This window comes from Zeus faber (assembly GCF_960531495.2).
Source record: "Zeus faber genome assembly, chromosome: 12".
NCBI classification, from domain to species: Eukaryota; Metazoa; Chordata; class Actinopteri; order Zeiformes; family Zeidae; genus Zeus; species Zeus faber.
Genome location: NC_137196.1, coordinates 11,155,862 through 11,182,054, shown reverse-complemented (window position 1 = coordinate 11,182,054; position 26,193 = coordinate 11,155,862). Strand labels below are relative to the sequence as shown.

The 26,193-nt window shown below is 44.8% G+C and overlaps 2 protein-coding genes across 2 annotated transcripts in view; both read left to right on the top strand.

Annotated features, from left to right (window-relative positions):
- The window catches only part of camsap2b (calmodulin regulated spectrin-associated protein family, member 2b), a 36,913-nt gene extending 30,132 nt beyond the window's left edge, over nt 1-6,781 (top strand). The window contains exons 19-21 of the mRNA XM_080011011.1: nt 3,167-3,282; nt 4,551-4,669; nt 4,784-6,781. Coding sequence (XP_079867137.1) covers nt 3,167-3,282; nt 4,551-4,669; nt 4,784-5,083 — 535 coding nt within the window. The 3' untranslated portion in view covers nt 5,084-6,781. The remainder of the gene's footprint in view (nt 1-3,166; nt 3,283-4,550; nt 4,670-4,783) is intronic.
- Nucleotides 6,782-9,506: 2,725 nt separating this feature from the next.
- On the top strand, nt 9,507-26,143 carry wdr47a (WD repeat domain 47a). Its single transcript, XM_080010276.1, has 16 exons — nt 9,507-9,670; nt 10,465-10,548; nt 10,783-10,867; nt 11,956-12,087; nt 12,185-12,361; nt 12,872-13,383; nt 13,482-13,599; nt 15,160-15,341; nt 18,147-18,407; nt 18,596-18,659; nt 19,168-19,325; nt 19,759-19,928; nt 22,619-22,789; nt 22,964-23,095; nt 23,543-23,761; nt 24,860-26,143. The coding sequence occupies exons 1-16, from the start codon at nt 9,513-9,515 to the stop codon at nt 25,000-25,002; spliced, it is 2,766 nt and encodes a 921-aa protein (XP_079866402.1). The 5' UTR covers nt 9,507-9,512; the 3' UTR covers nt 25,003-26,143.
- The last annotated feature ends 50 nt before the right edge of the window (nt 26,144-26,193 follow it).

Below are 26,193 nucleotides of genomic sequence, written 5' to 3'. Positions count from 1 at the left end.
AAAAAATAAAATGTAAGAAAAATGAAAATATTAGTAAAATAAATGATAAAGAAAATAATCAAACGAATACAGGATTGTAAAAGGGTGACAAAAATAAAATCTTGTGATAATGTTTTACATACAAAGATATAATAAAAAAAACACGTGATTCAAACATCAGTCATCTTTCAAAAAAACATTCTATCGGTAACATAGCATTAGTGGCTAATAAACTATTTAAACATAATTTCAACACAACTAATAAATGGCATTAAGTCATTTCAATCATCTTTAGTCTGAGAATACACAATGAACGCAATTTCTACCTGTTGGCCAGTAGATGGCAGCCTGGCCATATGGTGTTATTGTAACTTTGTCGTTTTGCATCGTACAGTGATGAGAGTCATAATTTTTCATAGAAACATCCGTAGAAATAATGTCACTTCAGTTACTGACTGATTTGACATTGATTCACCTTAATCCAGATTTTGGCTTAAACACAAAGGAATTCCACGGTGGGGTACTCCAAGACCTCGATCCAAAGGGAAGAATGCGGGTTATGTGTTAAAGAGGGAGAAAGAGAGAGGGTTTGTTGAACCCAGTCTTGGCCAATACAACAAAACAGTGTAATTTGGTCATCTTCCCATCTAGCCTTCGTTCAGTCCCCTGGGGTGAAGGTCCACGTCCCTGCCTGGTTTGATTGTTTGGGAATGAAGAGAAGTGTTAGTAAATCCGGTGATCTCAGCAAGGGTTCGTACCCCCTCTCTGGGATTCTCTGGGAGAGGGACCTCACTGGACCCGCTCTGGCCTCGTCAAATGTCTCTGGAATTTCACTTAGTGAACTCAGAACCAGACAGGGGTTTTCCTGCTACATCTCCAACAATCATTAAAGAACATAGAACCCTGTACTGGCTGGGCTGCACTTTAAACTCCATTGGTGTGTATTGGTTGCCCAGCAGGATCTGCACCGATCAAATTGTAGCGACATGCGCTGCGTGGTGGTCCGCGGCAGATTAACTTTTGCACAGAGCTGGGCCAATAGAAACAAGAAGTGAGGCAAAAAGGAAGTATCTGTGGTTTATCGGGACCTTGGAAAGAAATTCCTGTTGTGGAAACAGGTTTCCTACCAAGTGGGCAGAGATAAGATATGATCATGACCATTCCCTGTCAGTTAAATAGGATATGATTGTGTGAATACATCAGTGATGTGGACTGGAGTCATTGTGACTCAAGTTGATTCGAGTCACTGTTTTGATGATTTGCAACTTGACTTGACAGAAAATAAATGACTTGAGACTCGGCTTGGACTTAAAAGTCTCGTGACTTGACTTGACTTGAGACATGATGACTGCTGTAAACATTACAAAGAAGTCCTGAGGGAAGGCTCTGAATAACTATAAAAGAAAGAGGAAGATAGTAAATGTTTAATGTATGTATATTTATTGTAGTCAGTGAAGGGGTTCTTTATGTATAGTCGTGAGTTTGTGCAAATTGTCGGTGTTAACGTAACAAAGAGGTATTAAAATAGTCGTGACGTATTAAAGTAGTCCAAATCTTTGGGCAGAGACAGCGCTATCTCCTTCCATGAATTCAACGCCATCTGGTTGTCTCCATGGTCACACTTGGATGGATCGTACAGGTTGTACCTGCGGACCTCTTCACAACCGTCCTTCAGAATGGGTCCACCTTGAATAACCTGAAGCGACCGGTGTGGAGTTACAAAAATTGGGAGGTGCGCACCCTCGTGCAAAATCGCCGCGCATCGCTGTTGCGAGCGCCGCAATTACGTCATTTATGGCGTGCGCACTTAACGACACTACGGCTGTGGTGACTACAAACCAGGCTTAAAGGTGCTGTGTGTATAATTTACGGGACAGACTTGGCAGAATTGGAATATTATATTCATAACTATGTTTTCATTTGTGTATAATCCCATGAAAATAAGAATTGTGTTTTTCTTACCTTAGAATGAGCTTTTTTTATCTACACGAACGCGGGTACGCTTTGGACAGGGAGAAATTTTCAGTTGGTTGCGATCTACAACCTCAACGCTAGTTGCCACTAAATTCTACCCACTGCACCTTCAAGCAGTAATATAGTGTGATTAAATGTTTTTATTTTTACAACCTTGTTGTCCTTTAATGCATATCTGCCAGAATACTGTCTAATTCTGTTGTTGTTTCCCAGTTTAATGAGGCCAAGATATCTGTATTATTCATCAACAGAGTTCTATCCCTTGTTTTCCCCTGACTCCCCTGACTAATTCTCTGCATCTTGATCCCACTGATTTCTCTGTGTCTGTTTCCTTGTGTTTGGCCCTCTCTCTACTTTGCATGCAACCCTCAGAGGCCATAAAGTAGCTTCTGGCAATATTTCGTTCTTTCTAAGCTCCCCCAAAGAAAGAAAGGGAAGGTTAGTGCGGATGCCGAAACTAGTGCTCAACAGATAAGTAACAGGTCTATTGTTAGAGGTTTGGCTCCATGTACATCACTCCTAAACACAACTTTGTTCAAACCTGCATTCCATTTATTCAAACTAATATGTCATTGAAGACACATGTAAACAATAGGTGATTCCAACATAGACAAAGTTATGTTAGAAAATAACAGATTCGTCACTAACTACATTATATGAGACATTTATTCATGGTAGTTTTAAAATCATATTCACATCCATCCCCGGCTAAGCTGCTTCCTGTGCTTTCTGCTTCAGCTCCGCTGCCGTTAACTCACTGTCTCCGGCTACAACGAGCTCACTCTTCTCTGCTGGCTGCTGTGGTTGTGGCTCGCTCTAGAACTTCTTGAATTAGTCTCTTTTCTTGGCCCGCGACCATAATGACAGGACTGGGACTTTGCTTTGCTCAGCCCAACATGCCCATTACTCCCCCGCCGCACCGTACAGCCGCTCCGAGATGATGAAATGCGAGCAAGCAGGCCGGCTTGAGACAACTGTGTCACAGCGTCTGACCCTGTTTCTCTCTCTCGCTCTCTCTCTCTCTCTCTCTTTCTCCCTCTCTGTTCTGTTGTTCTGTCTTTTGCTTTGTGCGTCCATGTCTCGCGCATGCTGTGTGTGTTCTTTTTTCCTTTCCTTGTTCCTTGTGCTGTTACTTTTGTTTTTTTTGTACTTTGTTACTTGTTTTTTGTTACATTTGTTCCTGTAAATTGGTTGTACTCCTTGTGACGTCCAGGCCAGACTCGACGGAAGGCTTTTCCTCTTGCCCGTCGGCCGGCAGTCGGAATGGAGAGAGGGACTGGGAGAACGAGTCCACAACCTCCTCCACTCCCTCCAACACAGAGTACACAGGTACGGGGTGCACTACATGAGAAGCTACCCTGATATAGACGCTACGTAGCCATATATTTTTTTTTACAGGTTCTGAAATATTGTCTAATGCAAATGTGTCCCAGTAGTTCACACGTATTCTGCTCTAGCAATCTTGGTTTGCTTTGGTTGTGCTATTAAATACTAGTGCTCCCTCTAGTGGTTCAAAATCATACATTCTAACATTCAAATTTGATATCTGACCCATTGATACGTATTGTTCCTCACCCACCACGCCCTAGTTACTTTTACAGATTCTGAAGTATTAGTATTGCCTAATGCATATGTGTCCTTTCCTTTACAATCCTATTTCTCTTCCCCCAAAGGGCCAAAAACTGTACAAGGAAACAAACCCAAGCAAACCCTGATACTGACATCCCTGCCGTGGCCTTATATTATTATTTTGTACACGTTCTGAAGTATTAGTATCGTGTGAGGCAAATGCGTCCGAGTCGTTGAGCTGTGTTGTAGTCAACACCACCTAGACCGAGACCGAGTCATGACCAAGACCCGAGTATATCGAGACGGAGACAAGACCAAGACTTTGAGGGGTTGAGACCAAGACCGAGGCCAAGCCTGGCAGGGCGAGGCCAAGTCAAGACCAGGACCAGACCAGTGCGAGTGTCACACTGCATGACACACTTAGGATGACATGTGGAACATCGATCTGAAAGATTCACATTCCCATAAAAAACACCCAGAGAAAACAAATGAAGATTCCTCTTCATTCACATCTTTTATTTCCATATGTGTGTATAAGTGCACCATGAGAAATAACCAAAAGGCATTGTGGAGGTGAAATTTTTTTGTGTGAGAATTTCACTTTTTATCTATGAGCAAACAAATACAAACACCGGGAGCTGATATCAACTTAACCATCTTTATTCAACACTCCTTTTCCATGCTTCTCATTCCACCTGACACAATAAAAAGGGTTTGTGCAAGCATCCATGACAAGACCGAGACCTTCAAAAAGTGGTGTCGAGACCAAGACCGATCGACTGACCGAGTACTACAACACTGGGCATTAGCATTTTTGGTTTATTGTGGTTATGTTATGAAAAACTAGTGCTTCCTCTAGTGGTCCAGAATCATACATTATGACGATCAAATTTGATTCCTGACCTCTTGAAACGTACATGTACAGTATGTTCCGCAACCCACCCCACCCGAGTTATTTGCAGATTCTGAAGTAATAGTTTAATGCAAATTTTGGCTTTTACAATCCTATTTCTTCTCTTCCCCCAAAGGGCCAAAACTGTACAAGGAACCCAGTGCCAAATCAAACAAGCACATCATCCAGAATGCCCTGGCTCACTGCTGTCTCGCTGGCAAGGTCAACGAAGGGCAGAAGAACAAGATACTGGATGTAGGTTTCGTGTTTTTTATGCATGAGTTTAATGGGGGGGCTTGTTTTTTTTGTTTTTTTATATCATCCACCCTCCCTCACACCCACTTTTTCCTCTCTGTCCGCCCGGCGTAGGAAATGGAGAAGTCGGAGGCCAACAACTTCCTGGTGTTGTTTCGCGACGCGGGTTGCCAGTTCCGGTCGGTGTACGCTTACTGCCCTGAGACTGAGGAGATCAGCAAGCTGGCCGGCATCGGGCCCAAGAGCATCACCACCAAGATGATCGAGGGCCTGTACAAATACAACTCTGACAGGAAGCAGTTCAGCCACATCCCGGCCAAGACCATGTCTGCCAGTGTGGACGCCATCACCATCGCCAGCCACCTGTGGCAGACCAAGAAGCAGGGCACGCCCAAGAAACTGCAGCCAAAGTAGATCTCTGTCCTCGTCTGGAGCAGTCAGGATTTGGGGTGAATTGATGATCTTTTTGTTTGTTTGTTTTTGTTTTTTTTTTATGAGAGGGATAATTGGCCCCGTTGGCGTCATTCACAGCCGGAATTTTCGAGACGTTGCGATGCTTCACAGTGACGGCCGAGGCTGTTTTGTTTTTTTTTTAAACGGTGGCACGTGCGTGTACTTGTGAGCATGTGTGTCCATGTTCTCTGTGTGCCAAACCCCACCCCCACGAAAAGAACAAAACAGGCGGACCGATGCCTTACCTAGTGGAACCACTGAAGCACTGAATGTCACTGCTCTGAAAAGGAGGCAGTTTGGTTTTTCTTTCTGTCGATCATGTGTGGCCTTATGCTTGTTTCGTGTTCTATAAAAAGCGCGTGAGTGCTGTGGTCATCGTGTCTGTTGTGATTTAAGAGAGTTTCTTGCCCTGAACACAGGTGTCGTCTGACGAACCCCCCCCTCCCCCCCCACACACACACACACACACACGCACACGCACACACTTTTCAATCCTTCCCCGCGGTGAAAGGTCCGATCTAGAATCGGACACCAAGTGACTTTTTTCGGATGAGAGCATTGCTTTTGTAGAGAGGCATGTTTTTACTTGTGACTGACCAAGTGGATATTTCAAATGTGTGTGTAATGTGCGTGAATCGTGAAGTGCCAAGAAGAATGAGGGAAAATACCTCATAGCTGTTGATCGCCGTTTTCAATCGATAGGTGTTTGATGATTAAAATCATGGAATCGTGTGTCATCTGATCCAATTCACGCCTGCAACTTACTCTTTTAATTTATTTCATTTCGATAAAGCTTTGGAGGTTGTTTTTCAAGGCACAAACAGTATACTTTATGTCTATAAGTTAAATATGTTTGTATATAATAGCTATTTCATTCAAAATGAATGAGTCGGCTTTTGGAGTAGCTTTTGAGTAGCTTTAATCGTTTATGCTAATATAACACATATAACTGTATTATAATATGGGGCCTTTTGTTGTACTACAAATGCAAAAAGTGTGATCCCTCACCAGAGTCAACGATACAACTATTATCAGCAGTAGAATAGCCCGAAAATCCCACAACGTGTCTTTAACGTGTGCTGTCCGACCATAGTTAAAACAATCACTTTCCACACACTTTGTCTTGAATCTTGAGAGTGTTGAACACAGTCCTATATAGATTCAGATCAGCCTCAAGGTCCAGTTTGTAAATAAAAGACTAATTTCATCAGCGATAGCACTTGATGATCCAGTGTAATTGACCTGATCGCTTACTTTCTAATCATGAAACTGCAAGGCTGACATGATTCTTTACTTTTTCTTTCTTTTTTACCTTCACATTGTTACACGTAACATTTCGGTGATATGTTCATTTATTATATGTTTACACTGTACAGATATATTTTGTCATATAAAAGTATTTTTTGTAAACCGCATTTACCATTCGGAGGTTTTGACGACTGCAGAGCGCGATTGCGACGTGAAACGCGTGGAAGTGAGTGAGGTCGTACTTCTTGCTCTATTGTGCACAGTAGCAGCATTGAATTGGCGAGTCCGGTGAGTTTGAGAAGTCTTACTATTTTTCCAACTCTTAATTCATGTTTTAATTCACTATGCTCAGATGTTTATGGACTTCATTTTGTTTTATATTCCTTTGAGCTATTAAATTGCCAACTATCAGCAGTGTTTCATCATGTCTCTCTTTACATCTGTCTCGCAATCCTTTGTAATGACAACAATAAAAACATGATTGATAGTGTAATATACAGTATTTCCTATGTAAACCCTGAAGAGACCAGAATACCTCATGTACGGTACAGTAATGAGTGACTGGGGTTAGATATGACCCCAACTTAAAACTTACAATTTGAGAGATGATATATTCATGATCATTTAAAAAACAAACAAACACATATATATATGTGTGTGTGTGTGTGTGCGTGCGTGCGTGCGTGCGTGCGTGCGTGCGTGTGTGTGTGTGTCAACAATGAAAATTAAAATAAATAAAAACAAAAAATGACATCTATTTTTGTTATGAAAAACAATACGTTTCACATCTTTTGTCTATAAATAAACAATAAAGAACAATAAGATAAAGAGGGAAAGTCCCCACAGTCTTAAGGACGAATGGTGGGTGCGTTGAAAAAGAAATAAGTACGAATAAAACATAAAACGAATACACGCATAGAAAACAATACCATGCATAAACAATTAAAAGAAATAAAATAAACAACAACAATTTAAAAAAACAAAACGGATTTGGATACATTTCGTGGTAACGTCTCCGTGGTCTTAAGGGGGAGCGGCGCTCAGCGAACAGTAAGGCGGTGCTCTGGCAGAGCAGCGGCAGCAGCGGGAGGAGCAGGAGGAGGACGGAGCCAGCACGCAGCACCGACAACGCCGACCACGCAACCCGGTGCCAGGCAGCGTGTGTCAAGACCCTCGAAGACCGCGTTTTCTTCCCATGTATTGGTAGACACAGGTGAGCGCCAGCGGCGTCGTTCTCTATGGGGAGATTTCGGGGGAGTGCAGGGCGTGTTTTGGGGAGGGGTGCGGACCGCTGTCAGCCCGCACCCCGCCCGGAGCGCCCCGCTACCGGGATGATGGTGGCGCTGTCTCGGCCTGGATGAGCTAATCAGAGGTCGCTTCCCCTCTGGGTTCAGCGCTTCGCGTCATATCAGTCCGTGGATAATGACTTCAGGTCCGGCGTGTTGGCTGTATCTCCTCGCGGGGGCTTAATTCGCCATCTAACGAGTAGCTAAGCTCCTTACGGTGTTATTAGCTAAGCAGCTCTGTTAGCCTAGCCAGGCTGCAGGTTCATTCCGCTGCTTCTCACCGGCTGTAAAGGTGTTATTACTGAGCCCGCTCGGGGAGAGACGCAGACTCGATGCTGGGAGATGCTTCTTTATTGGCACTGCGTTGTCCCCTCCCCCAAAGAAAATATTTAAAAAATAAATGGTGTTTGGGAAGTAGGGTCACCCCTCCCAGTTACCTTGCAGTGTTGCTCCCCCGCACGAAGAACTTCCCCGGTTCAGCAGGGAATGAGCAGTGCTCCAGCTCTTGGTGTTATGTGAAGACATCACCCTCCAGCACTGCCCCGGAGAAGGGAAATAAGTACCCGCTGATTATTCCTTTCCCTAGGTGGTTATTATATGACGCTTGATGCATAATCTGACAGCTTTAATCATCACCAACAATGTGTTTACAACCATGAAAACACATGGCATGTTGTGCGTATTGTTTTTTAAGTGATCAAAATGATGTGTATATCAATATATATATATATGTATATATATATATATATATATATATATATATATACATACACACACACACACGCGTAATTATTTATTTATTTATTTATATTAAATACTACAATTCACACATCTGTTTAAAGATTGGATTTCTGTAAAAATACAGAAACAAATATATTTCTCCATCCACAAATACATGTCTTACGTATTACTTATTAGACAGACAGACAGACAGACAGGCAGGCAGGCAGGCAGCCAGGCAGCCGATAATAATAAAGGAATGGAATAGAAAATATGAAAAATAAAATGGCAATACATGGAAAAACGCAGAAACATACAATAAAACCTAACGGTTGACTTGTGCGCAATAAAGTATGACAGTATACACTAAAACTAATGAAAAACAACAAAATATAACCTAAAAAAAAGAACAGGAAAACACTCCTTTTAAACATTTACTTGTGTTGTTCTCAAAGGAGTGTAGCATTGTTTATATGTGATGAAACATATTTTCATATGTTTTTTTTTAATTTCGCACAACTTTCAAACGCTCCAACAGGCATTTGAAATGTTTGATTCAAATGTTTGAGCCGTTCCTATTTTTATATTTATGGTTTGTGACACACACATGTCATGTCAGTTGGGGGTTGGAGTGAATGCACGGAACGGATAACGGAGTGGAGGGGACTTTCACTGTGGTGGACAAAGTTCTAAACGAAACGACTACCAGTAAGGTGAGGAAACGTGCTGGCATCAGGCAAAAGTTAACATAATATTTGTGGTACGTGCCAAGATCTGCCACAGTGAGATTCCGCCCCAAATCAGGATGCACTCCGTGTTTCCAGTCGAACCCCCCTCCCCACTTACATTTACCAATAATTATTATCCATGGGTATTAATTGTTATAAACTTGATGCATATTCTGGTTCAAACATCACCAATAATGTGTTTTAAACCATGACAACACAGGGCATGTCAGCTTTAAACTCTATTTGAAGAAATGTAAATGTACATGGTGTGACGTATAGTGGCAGTAATTGGCCGGACCTCCCTCAACCAAAGTCAACCTTAAATAATTTACGAGCTGTTTGGAGTGATTGGTTCCGTTTTCTTTTGTTTTGTCTGTCCTGGTGTCCTTCTGTCAGCCCGTCGTCGCCATGACAGCGGAAGAGACCATAAACGTGAAGGAGGTGGAGATCATCAAGGTGATCCTGGACTTCCTGAACTCCAGGAAGTTGCACATCAGCATGCTGGCCCTGGAGAAAGAAAGCGGCGTGATCAACGGGCTCTACTCCGACGACATGCTGTTCCTCAGGTGAAGGAAATGAAAGGAAGGATGATTAAGCAAAAGGCAGAACTCCAGAGCTTCTAGAACAGTTTTTTATATCGAGGACCCTCTATTTGATAGGCATTCGGCCCACGGACCCCATTTCATAAGAATTTTGCCTCTGGGACCCCAATCTGAGATTATTATTGTTAGAAATAATTTAGTCCAAACCTCCATGCCTATCTTATATTTAGGGAGATAACAGTGAAACTATGATCAAAACAGTCAATATTGTACATTCTCTAATGGTGAATGTACAATATTGACTATACACTATTGACAATAGTGACTGTTAATCGTTTTGCTGGGGACCCCCTGGAATCTCTTGAAGGACCCCTTGGGGGTCAACGGACTCCATGTTGGGAAACACTGCCCTAGAGTAGATTTCATGTTTTCTGTTTTCAGCGTTTCTTTGCTGACGGGGGGATACCACTCGACACATTTTTTTGTCCAATTCCTCTTAGGTTGAGCCTGAAATGCATGATGGGATCGCGCCCTGTGTTCCAATCTGGCTTCCGTAAATGGCTGCTTTTGATTCTGGCCATTTATTGTTCTGTGAGAGCATGTACAAAGACTGGGGCGCCCTGGTGGCTTAACTGGATAAGCACATGCACCATATAGGCAAAGCACCTGCAGTGACCCGCATTCAAATCCAGCCTGCAGTCGTTCGCTGCGGCTCTCTCCACAAAAAAAGAATGTACAGATTGTTATTGTTTTTCTGTAAGTTATGGACTTCATAACTTTTGTTTTTCCATTTGTTAATAACGCACACTTTGTTTCAGGCAACTGGTGCTGGACGGCCAGTGGGACGAGGTCCTGCAGTTCATTCAACCTCTGGAATGCATGGACAAGTTTGACCGAAAAAGGTGAATCATTTCTCATTGGATTCAGATTTTCATCTCTTTTTCATCTCATCCCTTTCTCATTGCTTTTCCTATAATAACCAGGTAAAAGTACCTGATAAAGTAGAGCAAACTAATTCTGCTCATACTGCTGCTCCTATAACACCTATATAAATACTAAAATGTTTTATTCCACAGTGTTGTCTAGCATGTGACGTTGCGTCAGCATTTCTCATGTCGATGTTTGCTTTTCTTCAGATTTCGTTACATCGTCCTGAAGCAGAAATTTCTGGAAGCGCTGTGTGTTAACAACGCCATGTCCGCAGAGGACGAACCGCAGCATGTGAGTCAGGACGCGCTAAAACGGGGAAAATTAACATGTAAACATGACATTTTATAAAAAGATTCTTTATCTAATAAAAGGTTTTTGGGGGACAAGCTGTGGCGCTCACTATGAGTTACTTTTCAATACCTTTCTTTTCGTTTGGAAAGAAAATATTTTAACAACCAGATTAAGATATATAAAAATACAGTGGTACTTTGACTTACAAGTTTAATTAGTTCCATGACAGAGCTCGTAATTCAGTCTGCTCGTATAGCAAATCAATTTTCCCCATTGAAATTAATTAAAATGCCATTAATCTGTTCCAGCCCCCAAAAAACTTTTGTTTTAATAAGAAAAAATTATTTATAAATAACAAATATTGTATAAAAACATAATAAAAGAGAATGTCGAAGAAAATCGCTCATGTTTTTCACTTTGTTAATCCTTCACAATAAACACCACTGCTCGTTTGGTGTAAGGCACGATCCTCCAAAAACAGAAGAGATCAAAATAACTTCTTCGAATACAAGGTGATGAGTTCACCATCTGTATCGGCAGTTTGATTCAATGTGATCCTTCTTCTTAATATCTTAATTCAGGGCGGCTGTGGGCCTTGAAGTACCAGTGTGTAGAATTAAGTGTCATCTAGCGGTGAGGTGGCAGATCCCAACTGACTGAATACCCTTTCTGCCAAGTCCGTTCCGTAAATCCCGTCACATGGCAAAGCTGTAATTGCCTTAACTCTGGTCTAAAGAGGGCTCTTACCAGTCACTTTAGGTGCTTGAAGTGCTTGAATACCATCCTTAGAAATGTAAGTGCTAGAATACCTTGAAAATAGGCCATTTTGCTGAAGTGCTTGAAAGGTCCTTGAAAAAAAACCCTATATCATTGAAAATCTGGGACATTCCCCTTGGTTTTTGTTACTCAAATCGTAACGTCATAAAAAGAAAATCCAGAATCGCTTTTACAACATAGATTATGCCAGGGAAATATAAAATGAATACGGCATGGTTGAAAATAGACACTTACAATAGTAGATTACAAATGAGATTGATCGTTTGCGGCGATCCCAACCCATTCAACAACAAAGCATGTGTGTATTTCAGCTGGAGTTCACGATGCAGGAGGCGGTGAAGTGTCTCCACGCCCTGGAGGAGTTCTGCTCCTCCAAAGACGACTACAGCAAACTATGTCTGCTGCTCACGCTGCCTCGCCTCACCAACCACGCCGAGTTCAAGGCAAGAAGCTCAGGCCTGAGGAACGTGTGTGTGTGTGTGTGTGTGTGTGGAATATTAAGTTGTGAAAATCTCCCTCTCTTGTTTTTCTTCCTCTCAGGACTGGAACCCCAGCACGGCCAGGGTGCAGTGCTTCGAGGAGGCCTGCTCCATGGTGGCCGAGTTCATCCCGGCAGACAGGAAGCTGAGCGAGGCCGGGTTCAAGGCCAGCGGGAACCGCCTCTTCCAGCTGCTCCTCAAGGGGGTGCTGTATGAGTGCTGCGTGGAGTTCTGCCAGGTGGGAAAAAAATGAAACTATGGGTTACAAAATGTAAATAAGTTTGACAATTTTAAGTAAAATTAGCACTAGTTTTATTCTGCAGTATATGCTTTTCATGCTTTTGTTGGGCTTGGTTTTGGGCAGGATCTCACGATTGGATTCAATATCAGTTCAATCCGATACGATTCTATGTATATAGGTTTTAATACAGACTGAGAATTGCTACCAACTTTCAGTGTACCATCTGACGTGCATTAAAAAAATATTTCACAGAACAAATTCAATCGAATACAGAAATCTAATATTTAATTTCATTTGTGACTATGGTGGGATTTCATTTAAGTGGAAAATAACTTTCAATGAAAGTACTGATATTACAATTTTCAAATCCATTCAGAAGCCGAAACAATGGAATTTGATTGATTTAGCCTAAACCGATTTTTCTCAGCCCGATTGAGTGAAATCACCACCTCTTTAACGGGAAGGGGAGTTCTTTGATTTTCATTTTCCCGGACGCGTGCGATTTAGAGCAAGGCCACGGGCGAGGAGATCACGGAGAGCGAGGTGCTGATGGGCGTGGACATGCTGTGCGGCAACGGCTGCGACGACCTGGACCTGTCGCTGCTCTCCTGGATGCAGAACCTCTCGCACAGCGTCTTCTCCTGCGCCTTTGAGCAGAAGCAGCTCAACATCCACGTGGACCGGCTGGTCAAGCCCACCAAGACGGGCTACGCCGACCTGCTCACGCCGCTCATCAGCAAGCTGTCACCCTACCCGTCCTCGCCGCTGCGCCGGCCACAGTCTGCCGACACCTACATGTCGCGCTCGCTCAACCCGGCGCTGGACGGCCTGTCTCACGGGCTCTCGGGCCAGGAGAAGAGGGGGTCTGGCGCGGAGCCGGCGGGGGGCAAAGGGGTCTCCCCCATGTCCCACTCCTTCGCCAACTTCCACTACCCCGGCACAGGAGGCCAGAGCCTGACCAGGAGCCTCATGATGGAGAGCTCCGACTGCCACAGCATCTTTGAGGAATCTCCCGAGACGTAAGCGAGGCTTTCGGGGCGATTTTTTCTTTTTATCCTACGATAGCGATCACAGTGCTTCGTTAATCAGTGGCGGTTGCTTTGCCGTTCCGGGCTAGCTCGAGGACGGACACGCCCGTGGACAAGATGTTGAGTTCAGGTGGAGTCCAGAACCAGCGGCCGGACTCCGCCCCCGGGGAAGAGGCTCCCTCCGACGGCCTTGGAGACAGGAACGAGGTAAAGTCTCAATAATTACCCAGCAGTAACTCTGCCAGTCATTCAATAAATACTTTGTTGCTTAAACCCTCTGCATGGATGTTTCCTCTCCTTGTTGTCAACCACGAGGAAAAGTTTTGTTTCCTCTCCCAGCAGTCTAAATATAGACTTTCCCTCAGAGATGAATCTCTCTCATTCTGTTGATTGCTGGCTCTGAGTCACTGCCTCATACCCCTCCAGTGCGTCTCCCATTACATTCTGAATAATCTCACAGTCATTTCAAAACTGAGCTGCTTGGTTTACTCACTGAGTAGGTTTCTTGCTCTGCGACTGACCTACTGTCCCCCATGGCCCTGCCTGTCTCAGCTAGAATCCTAACTGTTGAGGATGACTGGAAACTCCGAAAAAGTACAAAATATCACAAACGCTGGTATGAAAGGGGCCTAAAGCCTGGTTTACACCTTCCCCAAGTGCAAGGGCGCGAGGCGGTGCGAGGCAGCGCGTAACGCAAATGACCAGGGTGTGGTGCCATGGAGCATGGGCACCCATTTTGGCACGACGGCCAAAATTGATCTGCAGCACGTCAGATATGAAATTCAAAGTCTGCCAATTACTTTTTGACGCAGAGACAAAGTAGTTTACGCAAACAGCTCACTCAGGTTTGGTGGGTGGAACAGAGTCGTTGTTTAGTTATGTTTACCTGGAAAAGTTAACATTTTTATTAGTATTTATGTGCAGTTTCTTTTTATAGAATCTTGCAATGAGAGTAATTACACATTGTGACTCCGTTCCATAGTTCAGTCAGTTCCTCTGTGATAACATGCTGAACAGGACATACAGTAACTTCAACCCCCCCCCGTCTCTGCATGGAACCGGCATACAGACCAGCTCCTTAAGCCGCTTTTGTCGGTTTAACCACCGTAAACAGCAGTTTCCTCCTCGGCATAAACAAGCTTGGATGCTGTGCGTGCAGCCATGTTTGCTGTTTGTGCTCTTCATTTACTTCTTCCTGCTTCCGACGGTACTTTCTCTCTACTGCCACACATGGTTTCTGAGAATACTGCAACGGAGAATGTGGCAGCTACAGACAGCGGCGCCGTGGTGCGGCGCCGTGCCCCACAAGGCTATAACCCGGGCTTTAGTCTCTGTAGCTTTGGTTTCCCTGTTGGTGTGTTCACACACTGTGCCATCCATCAGCATGGGGATACATGATGAAGCGGGAAGCAGATGTGATGATTGACACCCTCCCCCCCATTTGATTCTTCCTTTCATTTCAAATCTGGCACAGCCCCAGTGTGCTGCCACCCACCCGCCAACTGTAATGAAGGGCCATGGCAGCCGGAACTGAAACTGCCAAGGAAACCAAAACCTGAGATCGGAAGCGTCTTTGGTTCGCCTCACCTCCCCCGCCTTCCAATACCTGTACTGACAGGGACAGTCAATGGTTCACCTGATCACAATGTTTTGTAAGGCGGGGTTTTTGTAAGCACAGTAAGGATTTGTCTGCGTCGTAAAGGCTCCGCGCTGAAGTCAGTCACGCTCCTCGACGTGTGTATGAACACCAACACTCCTGCTCCCCAGCTGCGTGACTCCACGGAGAAGTTTGAGGAGTTCTACCGGCAGCGGCTGCGGGTGCAGCAGCACTTGGAGCAGAAGCAGCAGCAGCGGCAGCTCTACCAGCAGATGCTGCTGGAGGGCGGAGTCCAGCAGGGGGAGCCGCAGAGCGACATGGAGAACAGTCTCACAGAGAAGTTCCTCAACAGGTACCAGCACCTTGTCAGATACCTAGTACATGTAACTCGGTCTACTGTTTTCTCTCAGTAGAGGACAATGTATATACAATACAATTACACACATAATTGATTATCTTGATAGAGTAACTGGAGACACTCATTTTGTCAAATCGTTCACATATCTTAAGACATTTACTTAATGTTTTATTTGCGTTTATTTGCATTTGTTTACGTAAAGCACTATAAAAAATGGATGTCACCCTTTGATTTATGAAAAGAGGATTTGAAGCCTCGAATTTGAAGCCTTAATATCCTCTTTATGGAAGAATCATTCTCAAAATCACAGCCAAGACACGGCATTATAATAACACATTGACACTCTAAAGTCTGAGTCTTAGTCTTAGATTAAGTCTTTATTTCTTGTGAGAAGTTGATTGAGTCGGAGGTATTGTAAAGCAGCATCTAGTGGCCATCAGCTGAACTGCAGTTTGAAACACTTCCACATTGGCTTCAACACACCCGGCCATAATGGCTGCTGCTCGGTGCAAAGTTGACTCTGGCTCAACACTGAATCGCGTCTTTGTCAAGGACTCCCAGCATGCACAGCACAATCCTAACTCGTCTGTGATACACAATAAAAGGGAGGCTTGAGAGGTCATTTCGACAGAACGGAACAGCTTGTTAAATCCAGGGAGGCTTCAAATCCTCCAAATACAGCGTCGTACGTACACTACCCTACAATTTCTTAAATCCAACGCAGCAGCTGTCAGACTCGGAGAAGTAAAAGTGTTGAAGAGCCGACAATGATGGGCGCCATGTGGCCCTCCCCAGCGAAAGCGCACACACCTCCCCCACCACCTGCCCCCAGACGCGCCGTGCACCATCTGTCTCATTAGCCGATCACAACACCGCGCGAGGCGTCCCCACCTCCTGCACCGAGCATTCACAGACACACCCTTTAATCCCTCAATCCCTTACCGGCATTCAGGACTCGCTCCCCTCAACGAACAAGAAAACTTGAACACGATGTTATAACACAGATGCTGCGCCGGCGCCAAGCTGCACGGGAGGTTTTGTCTTCATGACAGAAATAGTACTTTTGGTTCTCTGTTTTTGCCCTGTCAGCAGGACAAAGGCCTTTTGATTTACCCCTGCACCCCTCCACCCCCTCACCCCCCGTTCCTCCCCATTCTCTGTACCCACTGCATTATTAATAGGTCAGCACATAATGACATCATTACTCTCAATTCTTCTTTTGTGCAGTGTTCCTTGCAATTTTAACTAGATTCAGACAATTATGTCCACAGGGGAACGGGGGAACGTCTCAGAAGTGGGAATAAGTAACTTTTTCTTCACATTTTACCTCAATTTAAAGAAAAAAAGTCTGAATTACAGCAAGCGAGCATTTTGTCTGATTTATCCTTTTTTTTTGTCCAAATTCGTCAAGACCTTCTGCATCAGAGCATTTCTGATGTTATAAAACCCTTGAAGTTAAAGACTACCACTTAATCTAGTACTTGCCTCTATACTTTCTTGCTACACTTCCAGTTCTAGAAAAAAACAACTCACATTATTCTTATCTGTAAAGAGAAATGCAAGAAAATCTCTTTATCTCTCGGAAGTTCTGTGGGAAAATGTTAATTTTGAGATGAGATTAGATTTATTCCGGTCCTGGCCTAATCACTTGTTATCAGACCTAAACAAAACTATTCTCATAACAGTTCATAGAATCATGTAGTTCATAACATTCCCTGTTTTTACCTCTTCACTGCACCAAATATACACCAATCACCCACAACATTAAAACCACCTGCCTAATATTTTGTAGCTCCCCCTCATGCCACCAAAACAGCTCTGACCCGTGGAGGCATGGACTCCACAAGACCTCTGAAGGTGTCCTGTGGTATCTGGCACCAAGACATTAGGAGCAGATCCTTTGAGTCCTGTACGTTGTGAGACGGGGCCCCATGGATCGGGCTTGTTGTTCCAGCACATCCCACAGATGCTCGATTGGATCGGATCCAACCCTGGCCATCCACATGATGTAGAAGAAAATGTGACACATCAGACCAGGCCACCTTCTTCCATTGCTCCATGGTCCAGTTCTGACGCTCACATGCACATTGTAGGCGCTTTCGGATGCAGCAAGCTGTGATGCACTGTGTGTTCTGACATCTTTCTATCTTAGCCAGAATTCACTTTTTCAGCAATTTGTGCTACAGTAGCTCTCCTGTGGGATCGGACCAGACGGGCTAGACTTCGCTCTGCATCAATGAGCCTTGGGCGACTATGACCCCATTGCCGGATCACCGGTTGCCCTTCCTTGGACCACTTTTGGTAGGTACTAACCACTGCATACCTGGAACACCCCACAAGACCTGCCGTTTTGGAGATGCTCTGACCCAGCCGTCTAGTCATCACAATTTGGCCCTTGTCAAAGTCACTCAGATCCTTACGCTTGCCCATTTTTTTCTGCTTCCAACACATCAACTTCAAAAACTGACTGTTCACTTGCTGCCTTATATATCCCACCCCTTGACAGGTGCCATTTTAACGAGATGATGATCAATGTTCACTTCACATGTCAGTTATTTTAATGTTGTGGCTGATCGGTATATAGGCCTTACCTGCAATACTTTATTGAATTAGGGAGAGATCTCCAAAACCAATGATCAATTTTATTTATGCACAGTATATAAAAAAGTCTTAAAAAGTGTTTTGATCAAATATAATACAGAAAACCACACTAGGAAAAATGTGACAACCAGAAATCTCCAAAAGCAGAGAGGAGGAGGTACTTGGAGGTGAGGTGTCAAGTCCATGTGTGCTCCTCAGGTCCATCCAGAAGCTGGAGGAGCTCAACGTGGGGATGGAGAACTTGGGGGAGGAGGTGCAGTCCCTGGCACAGCAGGTCAACGGCGCTCCGGCCATGGAGGACAGCGTGGACGCTCTGGTCCCGGAGCAGCAGCTCCAGGTGGGAGGAGGTGGAGGGGGAGGGGGAGGGGGAGGAGGGGAAGTCCTCAGCAGCACCCCCCAGCGCACCCCAGGAGGCCGAGCAGTCTCACCCCCTAATGAGTCCCCGGTCCTCTCCCAGAGGTGGGCAGGATTTGTCTGTGTATATGTGTATACTGTATGTTTGTTTTCCGACAGTAGAAACTTGTTAACATCTTTTGTGTGTGTGTGTGCGTGCGTGCGTGCGTGCGTGCGTGCGTGCGTGCGTGCGTGTGTGCGTGCGTGCGTGCGTGTGCTTGTGTGTGCGTGTGTGTTGGTTTGTTGGTCCACAGTGGGCAGAAACACAAAGGAGGCAGCCAGAGCGACTCCCCCGGCTCCTTAGTCCGAAGCAGAGAGGTAGGAACAACACACACCTAGCAACACTGAAACGTCCTTCGACGCTGATGATCCCCAAACAGGACCCCAGGATTCAACCTCTTATCAACATTTAACCATGAACCTGGGGAGGATACTCTCCTTCTCAGTGACATTTCCAGTCTTCATACATTTTGGAGAACAGACTTAGGACCTTCTCCTTGCGCATAACGCAGAGCATGACCTCAGAGCATAATCCTGATTTGAGAGTTGATTAAAGCAGATTAAGATCCAGATTGAACATTGGTTGTCGTGCCGGGAGGAGGTTATTGATGGGCGATATTGATGTCACAGGGCAGAGAAGATCAGAGCAGATTATACGGCTAATAACATTAAAACTCTGTGTGTGTGTGTGTGTGTGTGTGTGTGTGTGTGTGTGTGTGTGTGTGTGTGTGTGTGTGTGTGTGTGTGTGTGTGTGTGTGTGTGTGTGTGTGTGTGTGTGTGTGTGTGTGTGTGTGTGTGTGTGTGTGTCTGTCTGTGTGTCCTAAGGGTGACAAACCCAAGGATCTTTTTGTGCCGGTGAACACGCTGGAGGACACCCAGGCCATCCGCGCGGTGGCATTCCACCCCTCGGGGGCGCTGTACGCTGTGGGCTCCAACTCCAAGACGCTGCGGGTCTGTGCTTACCCAGAAACACTGGAGACCAGGTGATAATGATGGTCAAAAGTTGGTCATATATAGATGGACAAATAGAGATTGATAGTATGAAATTAGAACATTAAAATAGCGCTATCTGAAGAATAGACAATATAAAATATTGGTTAGTTTAGTTTAGGTTTTTTGGTTTGTTTGCGGTTATTGACAGTCAAAACATGACTCTTGGTGTGACCGGCACACTGTTTATTCTCTTTTTTTTCTTTCTTTTTTTTCTCTTTTCCAATTAATTTTCCGTTTCAAATATGGGAGACCACTGTTGATAGAGGGGGAAGGGAAATGTTAGTATAGGGAAAGGGTTAGCGTTAGATATTGAATTGCTGAATTTGATATTGACAATATTGTCATTTAAGGAGCAACCAAATTATTGCTCTGAATTTATTTTTTACCTCTATTCCATTCCTCCTTTGTTTCCACCCATCTCAGCGGGTTGGGTCTGACGAAGCAGCCGGCGGTGCGTTTCAAGAGGAACAAGCACCACAAGGGCTCCATCTACTGCGTGGCCTGGAGCCACTGTGGGAAGCTGCTAGCCACCGGCTCCAACGACAAATATGTCAAAGTCCTGCCTTTCAGCGCCGAGACCTGCAATGCCACCGGTAAACTTTCTAACTTCACTCTGTAGTTCACGTTCTAAGTTTGCAGTTGTAAGGTTTCTGCATGAGCAGGTCAGAGGTTACAGTGTTGTGTCGATGGGGTAACTCTTAGTAAATTTGTAGGCAGTCCCATGCTCTCATATCATCCAGGATGATAGTAACTCATTAAGGTGAGTGTTCTAAGGACATAGGGATGGGAAGGACTGGTGTCATTTGGGTTATTTTGTTCAAATCAGTCTGAACTTTTATGTCTATAATCCTTGAACACCGCTTTATAAAACATCCAGCAACATTATTTTTAAATGACTAATATTATGTTTTCTCTAGTTTAATCTGTAGTTGCTCTTAATCACATCCAGAACTGAAGGGGCGCAGTGTCATACAAATTGATATTAACGAGTTGCACTTTGAGTGCAAATTTGGTGGGTGCGGTGGGTGTGAGTTCCATATAAGGGCGTCGCTTCCTCATGTGATGCTTTGATCTGATTGGCCAAAAAGGCTTGGGCCAATTTACAATTTAAATCATCGATTGCCGATCGACTCCGTCATCAGGGTTCGACTCCATCAATGCCGATTGACATGATAGACGTTTCTTTTTTTTCTCTTTTTTTTTATCCAACAGGAAAAATCTGAGAATTGAAACGGTGTAAGTGCAGTTAACTGTGTTCTGAAACTGGAGCGAAGAGGAGGAGAGGGGGGGAAGAGGGAGAGGGATGAGGGCGGGGGCGGAGGGTCTCCCCCTCTCCAGAAAGATGAAGTGAAGGGATGCCGGCCTCTGCTCCCGCTGCGCGGCTTCTCTGCGGCGGGTGCCCCGGGTGGTGGAGGGCCCATGTATCCGGTGGCCTGTTGGCGTCGGCAGGGGCGGTCTGTCGGCACGGGACATGACTCCGGCCCTGCCGCCCGTGCCTGGCGCCTGCGGCCCGGGTTCTGCGCCTGCAGCTGCGTCTTGTGCCTGTTCATGGGGGTGGGTTGTATGTGTGTGCACCTGAGGGCTGTGGGGTCTCCTCGTGCTCCCTGGGACTGGGTTATGCTCCTCGGGCCGGGGCGTGGGGGTTGTGCCATGGGTTTTCGGCTTCTCTGGGGGCCGGGGGGGGGTCTTCTGTGGCTGCAGGGCGGGGTGCTTGGGGCTTTCCTGCCGCCTTTTCCGCTGCTTGGAGGCACCACGACATAGTGCCAACCTTATACACCAAAACCAATTGGGATAAGTCCTGTACACTCACCGGTGGACACTTCACACGTACACACACACACACACACACACACACACACACATACAGGCAGTCTCATCACAGGCACACACACACACACACCACCAGCACCTGCTTTGAACACAACCCAGCACCCTACTGGTTGCATTCCTCTCCTTTCCTCCCTCATTTATTGCCATAACTATGACAGGAAGAGGCCACGTGCCCAAATGCTGTTCCATTTTTCCTGGACCTGATTAACTCTGTTTTGCTGATACATGTTATCGTCAAAAAAAAACAAATGGGACACATACTGTACATCAATAGTTTGGCAGGTTTTTTTATATTTAAGTTCCGACTCAAAGCAGACGGTAAATATTCATTGTGTAAAATATGTCGACACCACAAACTATTATTTATTTAGACCTACATGTTTATTTTGATGTTGTTTTTGATTTGATCAAAAGTTTATTTTATAGAAATGTAAATTAAAGCAGCTACTTATTGTTCACGAACAGAAATTATTTTATTTCAAGTAGTAATATTCATAATTTTTATTTATTTCTTTTTAAAATGGCGTTAACTGGCAGGATATGTTTTATTTTGAATATTCCATCAATATACATGCTTTGATGATGTCATTTTCTATATAGACTGCTTATCAATTGTTTTTAAGCTCAATAAACACAGATAATATTTGACCGGAATCTCTCCCATTTGTCCGGGAAATTGAAACCTTCGCGGACACATTGACGGGCAGCAATTTTTCTAACGGAAACTCTGGCACAGAGACTTTTAGGGGCAGGTGCTCAAAAAAAAACACACGAAGGCACAACCCCAGCTCCGGTTGTAGGCATTTTGCTGCTCTGGGCAAACAAAGCAGAACAATAGAGCCACTGTGCGCACATCGCAGGAGTTCAAGTTCAATTCCTCAAGAATATATCTTCCCCACTGTTGGGACGCAGGTCTCCCCATTACTTTCCGTTGCTATGGGACTTAATTTAGTAAGAACTGGATGTTTTTGTGTAAATACTTTACTTGTAAATAATAAATCTTGCACTTCTGGAACGGAGAGACCACATTTGCCACGTTCCGTTCCGTTCCGTTCCGTTCCGTTCCCTACGTGCGCATGCATCCCCGATTAAATCGTATATCGTTGTTGGAATTTTGCCAGATCGTCCAAACATATGGTCATATGCAAAGCGAGTGAGTGAATGAGTGTAGCCGATGACGTCACAGAATCCCCCAAAAAAATGGACTGAGAAGGAACGAACTAGGGGACACTATTAAAGACAAAAATAGAAATGCCAATTTCCACCTTTCAGACATAATTTCTTTTCCTGAGAAGACACAGAAATGCATGATGGGTAAAGTTATGAGATATATGGAATATTCAATGGAATATATTGGTGTCTCAATTTCAGTCCGACTTTATTTCTGTTCAAAGGTGAACTAAAAGCCCATAAAAAGATGAAATTAAAACATACTTGGACCCTCCCTCCTTAGGTCCGGACCTGGAGTTCAGCATGCACGACGGCACCATCAGGGACCTGGCCTTCATGGAGGGTCCGGAGAGCGGAGGAGCCATCCTGATCAGCGCCGGAGCCGGAGACTGTAACATCTACACCACCGACTGCCAGCGCGGCCAGGGCCTGCACGCGCTCAGCGGACACACCGGTCCGTCCACTACTTCCTTCATCTTAGGCCGCTGTGATCATACAAGCTTTTTTTACGCGGTATTACAAAAAGATCGCGATCAGATCAAATAATTGTGATGACAGCTCTAGTTTTAACTTGTTGCGCGTGTGTGCGTGTGTGTGTGTGTGTGTGTGTGTGCGTGTGTCTCTGCAGGTCACATTCTGTCTCTGTACACCTGGGGCGGCTGGATGATCGCATCGGGCTCCCAGGACAAGACGGTGCGTTTTTGGGACATCCGGGTGCCCAGCTGTGTCCGAGTGGTGGGCACGGCTTTCCACGGATCAGGTAGGGCTCGGCAGTTACCATTTTGTTTTTTGGTGTATCATGTTATTAGCTCACTGTGTAGCAGATAACATTTGGTAGATGCTTTGAATGCATACATTCTTATAGTGCTGGGTGACAAATCAATATCGCGACCACTCTTTGCCTCTAAAATCTGTGACTGTACCATGCTACACTATCGTCTAAATGAATGATCATGAAGAAGTTTGACCTAGAATTCTTCACAATATGAAGTCTGAAATATCTGTTTAATTGTATCTGTTTGATATCATCACCTGAACAATGGAGTTGTGAGTGGATGAACAGCTGTCATATTTATGAATTCTTCCACATCACATCCCAATATTCATATTCTCTGCTAATTCCCAGACACCGGAGTTGTACCGCTGCATCTCATCCCTATCTCACACCCATCACGTATTTATCTCTTCGTCTCCCGTCCCCCGGCAGGCAGCCCCGTCGCCTCGGTAGCGGTGGACCCGAGTGGCCGCCTCCTAGCAACGGGCCAGGAGGACAGCGCATGCATGCTGTACGACATCCGGGGAGGACGCATGGTGCAGACGTACCGCCCGCACTCCAGCGACGTGCGCTCCGTCAGGTTTTCCCCTGGCGCGCACTACCTGCTCACCGGCTCCTACGACACCAAGGTCATGGTCACCAACCTTCAAGGTAAAAACAAGGACCCAAAACTAAATGTCTCAATTGTCCATCTTACCCAGATTCAGACGGGAAGCTCGATACCAGTATCTCTCCTCTGTGTCCAGTGCAGAGATAGGGCTGCATGCTAACTCGGTTAGCACAATGCATGGCTGCAGATGGGATCGACTAGCCTAGCTCCTGTATCCATCCAGCATCTCAAAAGTTAATCATTCGCTGGGTATGAAGCTCATTTAACAGATCAAGGGATGCTTTTCTTCCTTTGTGGGTTGAAAGTAACACTTTTGTGCTGGTTAGCTCGGTAGCTAGCTAACGTAAGGGATGATATAGTGGGTGTCCTTCAGTTGTGGTCCACGGTGGAGCCAGAACGTCGCGGTGTTTTAAGGTTATATCCCTCAAGAGTTGGTTGACAAACCAACTCTTATAATAAGGCAAAGCAACTTTTCTGATCTTAAAGGAGAGCTCCGACGTGGAATTTTCCTTTAATGTGGAAACACTAAAGCCACGACAGTTTTCCTTTACATTAGTGACTCCAGCCACCATCTGGTGCAGCACATGGCGCCGTACCCAGTTAAATTCATGCATATCCTTCTGGGTCAGTAAACATCAGTCCCAGAGCGGATATTAATCAAGCCCCCACGACTACAAAACATTTTGCAAGAACACGCCAGGACTTTGTTGGTTTACGTAATTGTCCGTATTTGACCTCACGTGCACACATCCAAAAGATTATTTTGGACCGACTCATCCAGTATTTGACCGACGTGGAGCCAGCCAAAAAGAAGTTTCACAGAAGACGTCAGCGATTCCTTTGGTATCTTCATGTGGAATGAGCAGAAGCCTCCTTCCCCGCATTAGAACCTCTGTCAAAATGACAGGCTGATGACAAAATATTTTTAACGTAATAAAGTATCTTTGGATGAAACTGTGATAAATAGCTTCCTCTGCTGGTCACACGTATAATGAGCAGCCATGGCCGTGCTGCATATTCTCAGGAGCCAACGTCCACATGGCATGTCTTTTTATCGGCCAAAGGGTGTTGCTGTCAATCGCGTGTGTTGTTCTGGACTAAACCTCCGTTCTCCCCCCGATGTTTGTTCTCTCTTTTAGGCGACCTGACCAAGCCGCTGCCGCAGACGGTGGTGGGCGAGCACGGCGACAAGGTGATCCAGTGTCGGTGGCACACACACGACCTGTCGTTCCTGTCGTCCTCCGCTGACCGCACCGTCACGCTATGGACGCACAACCCCTAACCAAAGCACACGCACACACACACACACACACACACACACACACACACACACACACACGAGCAGTTAAACGAGCAAAAGCGCCGCTACACACCTCACACACACATTCTAACTAGTACCAGAACAAATCTGTAACGCATTGAACAGTCTCTATTCCGTGCGTGTGTTGGCTTTCCGTATTGATTTATTTTATTAGACTTTATTTCTCTCTCATGTTATTGCATTTCTCTGAAAAAGAAAAAACACCCATCTAAGATCCCCGGCTTCGGACCTCTCCTGGCCATCGCTCGCGACCGGCAGATGTACGAACGAAGCTCCTGTTCGTGGTGATGGCGGAGCCTGCCTTTTCCCCTTCCCACGTTATCAAAGATCAAATTTTCCTTCTTCATTTGACATTTAAACAAAAACAAAGATGCATTCCTCTTCATTTTGCACAGTGTTTTCTACAGCCGGTGTTATGCTGCTATCTTTTTTTTTTTTTTGCAGAAAAATGCGGAGGTGTCCGCTTTCAGGGCGTGTGTAAATTTCATCGTATGGGGGCGGGGCGGGGGGCGTCCCAGTAGGTCCCAGTATAACCAGTAACCAGGTGGGATGTACCGACGTCTGGTGTTTCTCTACCCGTTGCATTGCACATAATGGAATGACGTTGTATAAATTTGCTTGACTATGATTTAAAAGTGTTTAAAACTCGGTGTTTGGCTCTTCAGCTGATAGTGTCTTGCAATGGCTTGCAGCTCGTTTTTTTTCACGTCGGCTTCAAAGGGAATTACCAATACGTTTTGTTTTTTGGGGGGTTTTCAGTCTACCAGAACGTTGGGGATTTATTTGGAAGCCAGTATTTTTTCTCATTTTTTTTTCCTGTTTGCACTTTGACATTTCGGATGCTAATTTACCTTTCTAGAGTCCTATAGAAGTTCTAAGCTTTTATTTTTAATGTTCATGTACAGTGTATTCTAAACTTAAGCGGCCAAACTACATACATAGATGTATTTATTTCAATGTGTCTTTATGTAAACTAATATATTAGTTTTTTTTTATATTAGTTGCCCATTTGTTTTTACATTTCAATACGTAATTATGTTAATTCTAGCTTATTGAAGTGTAAATTGTGGGTACATTAACGGAATAAAAGTCTTTTACAATTCATCTGGAGACAGTTTTTCTTTTGTTGGTTGAAAATAAAGGCGTCACCAA